The sequence below is a fragment of the Neomonachus schauinslandi genome, chromosome 11 (assembly GCF_002201575.2).
Source record: "Neomonachus schauinslandi chromosome 11, ASM220157v2, whole genome shotgun sequence".
Taxonomy (NCBI): domain Eukaryota; kingdom Metazoa; phylum Chordata; class Mammalia; order Carnivora; family Phocidae; genus Neomonachus; species Neomonachus schauinslandi.
The window spans coordinates 94,313,339-94,326,114 of record NC_058413.1 but is presented as its reverse complement, the minus strand read 5'-3'; the positions used below and the strand labels follow the sequence as shown (position 1 = coordinate 94,326,114).

Sequence of the window (12,776 nt, the reverse complement as noted above, 5' to 3'; positions counted from 1 at the left end):
ATTTTATAAATGAGGAGACATGCTCAGAGGGGGTCAGTCAATTTTTGGAGGTTATGCATTTGAGACCCATGCTCCTGGGCTGGGCTGAATAATCTAGCGTCAAACTGGTGCATCCAGGATCTCAGTTGGCTCTGAGGGCAAACATTAGCACCCCCACTGATAGATGGGGAAACCGTGATTCGGAGAGATTTAAGTAACTTGCCTAGGTTCTCACAGCTAGTAAGTTAATCAACCAGGATGAGAACCCGGGTCTTCCCACTTCCGGTTCATTCACCTATTGAACAACTCAAGCAACATTCACTGAAGGGCCAAGTATATGCCGGTTCTCTCCGCTATACCGTTCTGACTCTTACTTAGGTAATCGGAATTACTGATGGTAGGCTGCAACAAAAGAGCTTTGTGGCTCATTCCTGACTCAAGATAATGTGATTCCCCATGTTTCATTCCCTTCCGTGTGAGTGAACATCTCTGAAACGCATTCCATTCTTAATTTTTCTGCTTTCCTCTTTCACCTCTCCTGGGTCATTACCCCTGTCTCTCCTTCCTTTCTCAGTGCCCCCCCATCTTCTCTGACCCCCTCAACCCTATGAAACAGTAACCCTGCCTTCGTCCAGCCCCTCTCCATACTCCATATCCCTGCCTCCTTCTACAGCTTCTGTGTGGCCCCAGCCAGAGGCAGGGGACTGGCCTTTCAGCTCCTTCCAAACCAGGAGGCCCGCACATGACCTCAGCAACTCTGCTCCCCAGCCACCTCCTAACCCCATCTCTTCCCAGCCCTCTCTCCTGTGTCTCCTCAGATCGGCCAGTGGCACGTGGCAGACGGGCTCAGCATGGACAGCCGCCTCTACGCCTCCAACATCTCCGACAGTCTCTTCAACACCACCCTGGTTGTCACCACCATCCTGGTAAGCGGGGTGGTCCCGGGCCTCCCAGCTGCAGCTCCCCAGGGTGCCTCCTCCAGCTCTAGGAGCGCCCGGGCTTCCCAGGGAACGCAAGATGGGAGCTCTAATCACAGCACCGAGGCCAATTTATGACAGTGTAATTAAATGCAAGTTGCTGTTTCATATGGAAATGATATTTGATGAGTTCCAGAGCAGCTGGGGAAGAGGGATGGAGTAGAGAGACACCACAGTTTGTGGATGCCTCTTCCGGGGGCACCCGGTCAGTCAAAGTGGCTGTGCCTGGCCCAGGGAAGGGGACCTTCTGACTCGGGGGGGGGGGGGGGGGGGGGGGGAGAAGCCCAGCAGGGGGCTGGATCCAGTCCACCACGGTGGCCCCCACTCTTTCATGACAGCCTATCTCACTTGGCGCCTGTTGTGTATAAAATGCGCCCCTGCAGTAGATACCCGTATAACATGCGTGCCCCCCCCCCATTAGATACTCGAATCTCAGTAGGTTTTTATGACCTGTTTCTTCATTTCCAGATGGTCAAAAGAAAGTTCTCAATCTATAGAGCAAGGGACCATCTGCCTTTTTTATTTGATTCAGTTCTTGTCAACAATTACCAAACCCTTCTCCGCATGGGTCAGGCACTGTGCTTATTCCTGGAGACACAAAGATGAGTAAGACTTGGTCTCTAGCCTCAAAGAGGTTATAATTTAGTAGATGGCACAGGTCAAGTGCATTCATGGCCAAGGTCGTCGTCTTCTTCCCCTGTGAAGACCTCAGGTTTTAGAAGATTTGTCAATTACCCCAACTACATATATTAAGCAATAATTAGTTTGTTCCTCTCCCCTCGCCCTCCCCTTTTAACGAATCACAAGCATATTTCCCGGTCTGGCACAGTGTCTTATCAGCAGGAGATAACCACTGTTGCCACGTTGATATAATTCCAGCCCAAAGCAGAGACTTGATGTACTAGTTAGTCTGCTCAGCCTTATCATTGCAAATTGCGCAAGGTCTGCCAATGTGTCTGCTTCTTTAGCCTTTTGGAGATAATGAAAGGGCTCTGGGACCTCCATCCCTACCTTCATGAACTCCTGGGGCACAGGAACATTAGACTGGAATTTTTGATCTACTGTGGGCAGAGTGCAGGAAGAGCCAGGAAAGAGGGGAACAGCTAGAACTCTGGGGTTTGCAGGAGGGAGAGGTCCCATCCCATCAGGAAGGTCAGCAAAGCCCCCCAGAAAAGAAGGGACACTGGAGACGGGCTCCTGAAGACGGGGAGAGATGGGGAGGGAGAGATGAACAAAGGACAGCATTATGGGGTGTTTAGGAAGTGCCGAAAAAGGCAGCTTCTCCAGGAACTAGGCCTTGGTGGAGGGGGAAAGGATGAGGCCAGAAAAGTGGGCTGGGCCCAAAATGCTTCAGGACTTGGATGCCACGCTGTTGAGTTTTCCCTTCGTGGTAGGAGATGGAGTCAGTGAATATTTTCATGCATTTATTCAGTGAATATTTGGGGGGCACTACTGTATGCTGGGCATTGTTGTAGGCGCCCAGGAATGGACAGAGCTGGAGGAGGGGAGTCAGGGTGCTGAGAGCGCAGGTGTCCGTGTGGACCCCACTGAGCCAGGGAAATCCCAAGTAGAGACCTGACTGGGGGAGGAGGGAGCCAAGCGGCCATCTGGAAGGGAATATTCTGGGCAGAGGGAATGCAGAGCAAAGGATGGAGAGAGCAGTCCCAGCTCCCAGGGTTTTGGTCACTCGCCCTCTCAGCTCCAGCCTTAGCCTGTCTGAACCAACGTGGAAATGCCAGAAAGATTGGAGGCTGGTGGTGTTGCCACCACCCCTCCTGAGGTCTGGTAGAGCCTGGCTGAGCTGGGCGATGGCAAGCTGCCGTCCTGGCTGAGCAGGACGGCGGGGACCTCCCTCTTGCTGGCTTCTCTACCTCTGCTGTCCCCTGCTGTCTGTCCCTAAAGCCCATGACCTACCTGAGGCCCATTTCCCTCTTTCACCTGAGCGTGACCTCCTTAGAGGCTCTCTTCCCAGTTGCTCAGTCTACCCCCCATACTCCCTTCCCCTTTGTCACCACCCCTGCATTTAGAATAGAGACCCCTCATAAGCAAGCCCAGCCTGCCGTACCTGCTTCCGCTCCATGTGGCTTGGGATCTGGTAGTCCGGGACTGCCCGCCATTTCCTCACCGTATCATGCCATTCCCTGCCTCTGCCTGTGCTCTTCCCTCAGCCCAGAATACCCTTCCCCCTAATTCCCATTTCCAGCTGGAATGCCTGCGCACCCTTCCAAGCTCTGTTGAGATGTCACTTCTTCCATGAAGTCTTCCCTAACCTGACTCCTGCCCTCTCCCCGTGTCTAGCATTTTGCACACACCTCTCTTGTGGCATTTCTCCTGTTAGAGGTGTTTGCTTCCACCCTACTCCCCTTCTAGAATGAGAGCGCCTCAAAGATTGGGGTTCCTGACACAAAGTAGGAGCTCAATGATTAGAATTTGAATAAAGGAGTTTCTTCCGACAGGGTAAGGGGATGTCCCTTAAAAGCCAACCAGGGTTTGAGAGGGACGTGGGGTCAACGCTGGGTTATATTTCTTTCCCCTCTCAGGGGCTGGACTCGGACAGTGCTCAGAACTTTGGCATGGACCCGGGACATTGAGACCACAGGGTTGTGTTTCTAGACCGGGAAAGGCAACCTGACTCTGTGTGTATGAGCGCATGTGCACGTGTGCACGTATGTGTGTGTGTGTGTGTGTGTTGTTCACATATGCATATGTGTGTTCACGAAGGGTGGCAGCAGGGCCCCTCTGTGTCAGGTGACATTTAATAACACGGTAAGCACAATTCAGACCCAGATCTTGTCTTGTGCATGTGTGTTTCAGATGGCTGCTGTAAGTCAATAACTCGCCAGGAATGATTATCTTAATTTAGTCCCTGGGGACCATTTGTGGGTTATCCTTGGCCAACGCTAATCTGGAATGACTTATCCCTTAAAACTCAGCACACATCCCTGTTGTCTCCTGTTGTTGTGGGGGTACACTTGGGACATGTGAATGATGTATTTGCACAGAATTAGCAGTAGCTCTCACTCCCTGGACACTTAGCCTGTGTCAGACCCCGAGTTAAAACTTTTTGCCTGCTTTACCCCCTCCATTCTCGCAATGCTCTTGCCAGGACAGGGACTTCTGCTCCAGGCCAGCACGCGGTCCCCACATACTCCAAAGTGCTGGTGAGCCCCAACCTTTCCGACTTTTTGACTTTGCCACCCATCTCCTCCCTCCAAGATTGGCCTTTTGTATGTTTACGTTGAACATGTCAGTGAATTTCTACGTTAACTTGAGAGTAGAGAGTATCTGGGGGAGAAGAATTTCGTGAAACTCATTGGGTTAATTAAAGGTAGGTTGGGATGTTGCCAGTCCAGGGGTGGGATCCCCAGCCAAGCCCTGTCCCTAAGGCCATTTGAGCGCTGTTCCTCGGTCCACGAGTGCCTAATGCTGGAGCCAGATGAGGGTCTTAAAGAAGGGGAAGGGTCCATCCAGGCCCCACTTACACTCTCCCGGGGAGCACATTCTAGAGAGTAGCTGGACCCTGTGGGCCCCTGGCTGTGAGTGCAGCAGGAGTTCTGAGAAGTGAGTTGGCACCAGGGGAGGTGATGGGACCCCAGGAACAGAGGTGAGTCACGTTAAGCAGAAGAAGAGGAGGGAGAGTGCTTGGGGCAGAGAGAAACCCTTGAGCCGAGGATAGCATGTATGGAAGGCAGAGTCCAGCCCATCTCACTGACACGGCAGTGAACTTGGTCATGAAGCAGAACCACATCACCTTCAACTCAGAGCTCCCTCTCCCTGACACACAACCTTCTGCCTTCTTCTCTCCCATTTCACACCCACAAAATCACTCTCCCATACCATCCCCTCGTGACCTCCGGCCCGTCTGACTCTCCATCTTCCCCAGCCCAGTGTGAGCTCAGCAAACCAGCATTTCAGCACTTCCGTCCCTTAGCTTCTAGCACAGTCTCCACCATGATGCTCAGCCCCCCCACCTCATGTCTGTCCCAAAACCAGTTGTCCCTGCAATCTCAGATCCCTGTCTACAGTCAACCTCCCGACTTCAGCTGGGCCTTGACACTCCCTGGGCTCATGTCTTGTTCCTTCCCTGTCCCAGGCCCTGAGCAGTTCTGTCAAACCCTTCTGCACACCAAGCCTTCAATCCTGCCACCAACACAACTCTGTGGGCTGGCAGATTCCCTGCCCTCCGCCCCCTCCCCTCCTCTCTGTATCCACGTTCATCCGTCTCTCCTCCTCACCTCCGGGCCCACCCCCAGCATCACTCTCACCTTGGCCCTGTCTTCTTCCATTCATCCCGGGGACCTTGCTGCACCAGCTAGCACTTCTCTTCCTTTGCTAATCTCTCCTTCCCCCGGGATTCCTCCCCTCTGCCTACAAATATACCCGGGTCCCTCCCATCCTCCAATACCATCGCCACCCCCTTACCCATGCCCGGCCGCCCCCCCCCCCCAGCTACCCTCCAGTTTAGAGGATCATAAATCGTGGTGTCAGTGGTTTACAGATGGGGAGCTGAAGCTGGAGGAAGACGTGGCTGGTAGCCGCCAGGAGGAGAGACAATCTTCCCGCCTTCCTTTATCCCCTAACTTCTCAGAATTCTGGTGCCTTCTCTCGTGCACCTCTCATTTGCTCCCCATTCCTGCAGAGTCCTGCTGGCCCCACTGAACCTGCCTCAGAAGGATCGCCTGCGACACCTGGCCCGGGTGCCCCTTCACAGCCCTGTTTCATCTCTGTGTGGGACCGTCTGCACGCTCCTTCCCCAACCTCCTTCCTCCTTGGCTTTCATGGCCACATTTTCCTGATTCTCAGCTTTTCTGGCTGCTTCTGCTTTGTCTCTGCTATGGCTACTCTTCATCTTCCCATGGTGCAAGCAAGGGACAAGAGGGTCTTGTCCCTCTTCTGTCCTCCCTCAGTGCTTCCCCCGCAGTGGCCTCACGTATCCTGTGGCTTCAGCCATCCCCTCCTTACAGAGGCGTCCCAGGCCCTGCCCCAGTCTTGCTCTCACTCCCCAGTTTAAGCATTCATCCAGGCCTTTCCTCCTGGATAGCCTACCAGCACCCCACATTCAACGTGTTCCAAGTCCTCTTCCCTTCCAAACCGTCCATGCGAGTGATGACACCATCCTCAGTCATCCACCCATGCTCCACCAGCATGAGGGCCCCTACCCTCTGCACCCCACACCCACCCTGCTGTCCAGCCTGACTCTCTTGGCGTCTCTTCCAGCTCCCAGCACTACAACCTGAGCCAAACTAGGCTCAGGACTCAGTGTCTCACATCAGGAGAGAGTCCGCCCTCACCCCCAGATGTCTGTCTTATGACTTGATATTCTTAACCCTTAAGTCTTGCAAACCCTCCCTGCTTCCCTACTATGTATGTACAATGTGCATCTACCTTGTCCTGGCTTCCAAGGCCCACCGGACCCTAAATCATCTAATTTATCCTCACAGCCACCCCGTACGCTCCAGCTGAATGGAGAATCCATTGTCCCCTGAAGAGGCCATGCTCCTGCTCACTCAGGATCATGCCCTAGGTCTTGTGTTTCCCCTTCCTATGGTGCCTCGGTTCACACCTACTCTATCCATCTTCCATCACCCTCTGGAGCCCAGCTTGGGTTCTGCCTCCCCCATGGAACCTTCTCTGGACATTTCACCAGAGAGCCCCACCCCTCTTCCTGGAGCTCTCATGGCTTGACGTGCTCTGCTTTGGGGTGCAGATGGTCAGTGGGTGTTCTTACCCCACCTGCTATATTGTCAGCAATCTAGTATCTCGTGATGCGCTGTGATAGGTCTGCGTGCAGGAGACAAAAGGAAGGAAAAAGGGAAGGGATGGAATGGGGGGTGAGGTCAGATGATGACCTTAAACAAGGTGGAAGGGCTTCAGCTCGACCCTCTGTGCACTGGGGACCCTTGTGTGTTCCTGGTAAGAGAAGTGCCTGGAGGTCGGGAGGGGAGCTCCTTGCCACCTCCAGGGTAGCCCCCCGTCACCTGAGTCACTTCCCTCCCCCTCCCCCCTCCTCCCCAACCTCTGCCTTGGCACCCCCATCTCTTGTGGCTGAGACACCAGGGCTAAGATGAGAATGACAGCTGCCCAGTTTTGCTGCAGGAAAACCCGTATTTAATGCTGAAGGGGAACCACCAGGAGATGGAAGGCAATGACCGCTACGAGGGCTTCTGTGTGGACATGCTCAAGGAGCTGGCAGAGATCCTCCGGTTCAACTACAAGATCCGCCTGGTCGGGGACGGCGTGTACGGTGTTCCTGAGGCCAACGGCACTTGGACGGGAATGGTCGGGGAGCTGATTGCGAGGGTAAGGAAAGGGCAGATGATCTGGACTTGGAGGTGGGCTGGGGAGGGAGAGGGAAGGGCCTAGGGTCGTGCCGTATGCTCATGAACCATCCACGTATTCAGGCAATCACGCATTTTTCATGTAGTTGTTCATTGCGCACATCATTTCTGAGTCAGCACCGAGCCAGGCATTGGTGGTACACATTGGTGAAGAAGACCACTGTGATCCCTGCCCTGTGGCTCTCCCAGCTCAGCACCTGTCCCAGGTGCAATGGAGGTGTTGACCAGTCAACATGGATTTGAGGGTTTGGGGTCCATTTCTGGAGGAGCTTGGTGCTTTTGTGTGTTATGATTATTTCACTGCTCGGTAGCACCCCGTGGCAGAGCTTGGACAGGCCTGAGAGGGTAGAACGCACCACATCCATTGACTTTGACACTGGAGAGGTGCCGTCAGGGGAGATAGGGTAAAATAACAGGGGGAAAGGGATGGACTGTCAGAACAGTTGGTCATGGTTACGGTTCTCTTGTTGCTCTTTGTCTTCTTGTCTGCTTTTGTTAATGTGCTCTCACAGACCCAGAGCCAAGGTGCACTTGGACAGGCTGTAGGTTTCCAGAGTGAATGTAGGGGCTTGGTTAAAATGCAGGTGAGCATCACAGAATGTCAGTCATCTGTTCAGTTAGAGCAAGGATAGAGAAAGTTCTTCCAGGGGGATATCTCTCGTTTTCTTGGTACACACTATTAACACCTGTAAAAATTAATTAAATCATTACTGATTCACTGTCCATGTTTCTATAACCGAGTTTTTGGGGTCAGGTCCTGCTGGCGGACACTCCGTGCCGAGAGCTCCGACCTGGCTTCTTAGTGCGACCTTGAACCAAGCCCCTGCAGGGCTCCTGCAGCCTCCCTCTGAATGCCAACGTGCAGGGTGCTTTACATACATTATCTCTAACCCTCTTTAAACATACCTTTTAGCTAGTTGTTACCCTCATTTTACAAACGAGCCATCTGAAGCTCAGAGGGCTTGAATGGCTTGTCTGAAGCCGCAGGTTAATATGAGACAGGGCTGGGATTTGAACCCACATCTGTCTAACACCAGGGCCCACGTTCTTTCCCACCGCCGCTCACCACCGCAGCTGGACTGTGATGTCACCAAGAAAGGTATCCTTCAGTCCAGGCCCTTCCTTGCCCCCTTACTTTTGATGCTCCCTCCCTCCACATCTCCCTCCCCTTCAGTCTGGCTTTCTTCTTTTCTTTCCTTCCTTCTTTTTTTTTTTCCCCCTGCCCTTGATCTCTAGAATTAATATGATTTTAACCCTTCCTACATGCCGCACATGGGACATGAGACAAATTTTTGCCGTCCTAGTCTTGAAGGATAAAAATGTTAGTCGGGCTGTTAAAAAAGAAGCAGTCCTTGGCAGTGCGTCATGAAACGTTCTATCTGGACAGGAGCACGGGAAGATATTTAAGAGCTGAGGAGGAGGGGTGCTTAGAAAGGGTTGCCTGGCAGGATAGACAGCATTTGCAATAACCCAGCGGGGTACATGGCGAGACTCGTGCAGAGAACTGTGGATGCTCCAGGGCGAGCTGATTCCGAAGTGAGGCCTTGCTCGCAGGGAGAGGCTTGCCCACAGAGGACTGATCAATCAACAGAAGGCCTAGAAGGAGCTCTGGGAGCATCTCACAGGGGCAGGGGGTGAGAGTGATTTCTTCCAAGAGCGGTCTGCTCTCTTTGAGACTCGAGCCCACCCTGCCGACAATGCCCTTACTGCAGCACAAAAGGATGTGCCACTCCTCTGTTCAGTCCCAGAGCCCCTCCTAGAACAGTTTTCTGGTCTGCATCTCACTGTGGAGCCCAGTGGTTAAACCCCAGAAAGCTAAGCTGCTGAGCCTTTTCCTTCTCCTCTTCCCGACAGATGTGGTCACCTTGAGCCCGTTTCTTCAGCCCCCTTGGGCTGCCTGGTGACTGGTAGGGTGACTTCAGGGATGCCAGAATTAGTGTAGAGCCAATCCCCTTATCAGCACCCTAATGAGCTGTGACATGGGCTGGCAGGGGGAGGAGAGGAGTCTGGGGCTCAAGGACACGCAGTTCCATACTGAATGACTTAGGCCGTCAGCCAGGGATCTTAAAATTCATCCCAGGTCATCTTTCAAGCCAAAACACTGCTGCTTTGGTCTCATCAAGACCTGGCTACATAACATTAATTAATTAGTTAATTAAACCATTAATTCCATAACTATTTATTATATACCTTCTGCTATTCCAGATGCTGGAGATACAGTGGGGACAAAACGAACACAGATACTCCCCCATGAATCTTACCAGTGAGAGACAGATGTTGATGAAGGATCATATTACTATATAATTTCCACCATAAGTGCAAGGGAGGCAAAGTCAAAGGAGCTATGAGAACGCATCTGAGGGCAGTAGGATCCAGTCTTGAGAAGCAAGGGGGCAGGGGTGGGAAGGCTTCCCTTGGGAAGTGATGTCGGGGCTGGTGTCGAAGAATAGGAAGAGCATTCCAGCCCGGAGTCTGTCTGAACGCCACTGGGGTTCGTCCTGGGCAAGAGTGGGTGCTACTGGGACCCCACCTTCTCTTGGTTCAGTGCTTTGATATGTCTGCCAAGATGTTCCCCTCGGTTTAAAGTTAGTCCTAAAGCCTGGATCCGTCCTGCGTGACCTCCTCCCCAAGTCACACAGGGACGTTTTAGAGGCTGCAACAGCAAAGCCTGGAATGTCCCACCTGGAAGAAACTCCCGAGCCCACCACCCCTAAATCTGTCACTTCTGCCGACGAGAAAGCCGAGGCTCAGAGAGGTTAAAAGATCACACAGCTGGTAAGTGGAGAGTCAGCACTGAAGCCCGGGTCTCTCTGACTTTAGCGTTCATGGTCTCGGAGGACACAGATCCTGATGCTAGACAGACCTGAGCTTCAGTTTCAGTTCATCCCCTTCCGGATGTGCTGAGTTTCATTTCTCCTTGGCTGAGGTTCACTCCATGGAGTGTCACCTCCCCTATGCTTCTGGGTTGTGCTTCAGAACCCTGGGGCCGCCTTCAGAGAAGTCAGATCCTGAGGTAACAGTGACACACCCTAGTGCAAGCCACAGTGGATGGGCATGAGCCACTGACCCACCTCCCTGCCTGCAGCCTTGTCTGCGGCTGGACGAGCCCGCGCAGCCTGGTTCCCGGGAGGCCCTGCACACTCCTGCATCCCAGCAGCCCCAGGAAGCCTCAGGGCAGGAGGCTGGAGGCATGGGAATAAGGGGTGAGGTGAGGCTACACAAAGGGTCAGGAGGAGCAGACGGTGGGCCAGGCCAGCCAGGAGAGTGGAATGCCAGGGTGGCAGGGCCCCAGCCACCAAGGCAATGATAGAAGGTGCCATGGATTATCAGGCCACCCGCCTGGGGCCACGGGTAACACTGAGCAGAAGTCTTTGTGGCTGGGGGAACCCGGAGGCGAGCATTAGCTGGTTTGGACCAAGAGTGATTTTTTTTTTTTTTTTTAAAGTAAGCTCTAGGCCCAGCACAGGGCTTGAATTCACGACCCGGAGATCAAGAGTCACACGCTCTACTGACTGAGCCAGCCAGGTGCCCCTCAGGAGTGATTATTATTAGGCTCATTCAGGTATAGCAGCTTGTGTCTCAGTAACCCCCTTCTTGTTCAAGGAGATTGCCTTCCCCCATACAGAAAATGAAACTAAGCCAGTCATCTGTTGACTGCTAAGAGTGAAAATGATTGTTCACAGCACCACACCGCGGTAAGCGTGAGACTTCTTCATGGGGGTATAGCGGTCCTGCGCCAGTATCTCCGTGCCAGGGCTCAGGGCTCATCCTGCAGACCTGTGCAGCTTTGGGGGAAGAGAGTGTGCAAAGGGGAGGCACCCGGTGGGTGTGTGTACAGGGCTGCCATCAGCTCCCCCTGGACAACCGGCAAGGCGAGTGCAAGTAGAACTACCCCAGGAGAGAAGAAGGCTAGACATAAAGGGGGACCACACCCCACACACGGGGGGCTAAGGAATCTCTTCCTTTAGAGAGTTTGAAGAACACAGCAGCCTCCCGCACGTGTGAGTGATACGGAGAGAAGTACAGAGGTGTGCACCATCTCCAATGGGTATTCTAGAGCCTCCGAGTTCATGTCCATTATCACCTGCTTACCCAAGGCCCTTGGGCCCGGACACATGGCGTATTAGTTGCAGAAGTGCATTCGAGCATGTTTACTGCATCTGTTTAGAAATCATCAGAATATGTCTCTTGGCACAAATCCCATGACAAGTGGGAGTGTGGTTGGAGTGACAAGTGAATTCACATCAACTGGACCAGGTGGATGGCCTCTCACTCTGGTGCTCTGTTTGAGCAGCGGAGATGAGAAGGATGACTATTTGGGGAGGCTGTCGGGTTTGGATTCATTTTGCCTGAGTCAGAGCCTTCCCCACTGAGCCCGCAACAGGCCTGCCCACAGTGATGGCGTGTGTCAGTGGAGGGGTACTTGGCAGAGAGGAGGGGATGGACTAGAATAGTGTGAAGCAGGAGGTACCCCAGGAACAGTCTCAGGGGGCTTCCTGTATCACTCCAAGTTTATTTAGAGATTTCGTTGAAATGGTTCGAGGCATTCAGATACAAAGATGAATGAGATAGGTCCCAAGTCACTCTTTGATGGGGACAGCTGGCAGAAATCTCAATGAGAAAGACAGTGATGGGGAAAAGCAGGGTATGGGGAAGGGGCTGGAGGATGGACTCTTAATTCTGCTGGTGATGTCTAGGAGAGATGCCTGCAGGAGGTGATGCTTGACCAGAATCTTTAAAGATGAAGAGAGGTTGGCCAGGCATGAAGGGACATAGAGAAGAGCATGTCAGGGGGAAGGAGCACGAGATCCTAGGCTGAAGGTGCATGGATAGTTTCCATCTTAGGTTAGAATACCCAAAACAGATCATGGTGGGAAATGAGGCTAGGAACTGGGCAGTGGTCATTGATGAAGGGCCCAGGTGTCCTCTTGCAATGTGGAGCATGGACGGCTGGGGGCGGAGGGGAACAAGACAGAGGCAGGGGAACCGTGGAGAAGGCTTTACTGTCACAAGAGATGATGAGAACCAAAAGTAACTTAGGAGTTCAAAGAAGGTACACATTCAAAGGCTAACTGAAAGGTAACAGTTTTTCTTTTATACAGAAGAATATAATCTTTTAAAAAATACATGTTTTAAAAAACAAAATATGACATATAATTCCACCATCCAGTAGTACCCCTGGTTAACATTTTAGTTTACCATCCCTTCTGATTTCTTAACAAATATATATATTTTACACAAGTAACAATGGGGTCATAGTGGATGTACTGTTTTGTAACCTGTTGAAAACTATTTAATAGATCAATCATCAGGACTCAGGGACCAAATGAGTGTGGACCATGCAAGAGAAAGAATACAGTAAGAAGACTCCAAGATTGCTAACTTGGACATCGAGGTGGATGATAGTGCCAGTCATTGAGGTAGAAAATTCAAGAGAAAATCAGGTGTGGGAGGAAAAGGGAGGATGAGTTTAGTTTTGTAA

The 12,776-nt window shown here is 52.4% G+C and overlaps 1 protein-coding gene across 1 annotated transcript in view; it reads left to right on the top strand.

The window, feature by feature from the left end:
- The window catches only part of GRIK4 (glutamate ionotropic receptor kainate type subunit 4), a 290,617-nt gene that overhangs the window by 210,318 nt on the left and 67,523 nt on the right, over positions 1-12,776 (top strand). Inside the window, exons 10-11 of the mRNA XM_021696357.1 lie at positions 798-905; positions 7,053-7,256. Of these exons, the coding sequence (XP_021552032.1) occupies positions 798-905; positions 7,053-7,256 (312 nt within the window). The remainder of the gene's footprint in view (positions 1-797; positions 906-7,052; positions 7,257-12,776) is intronic.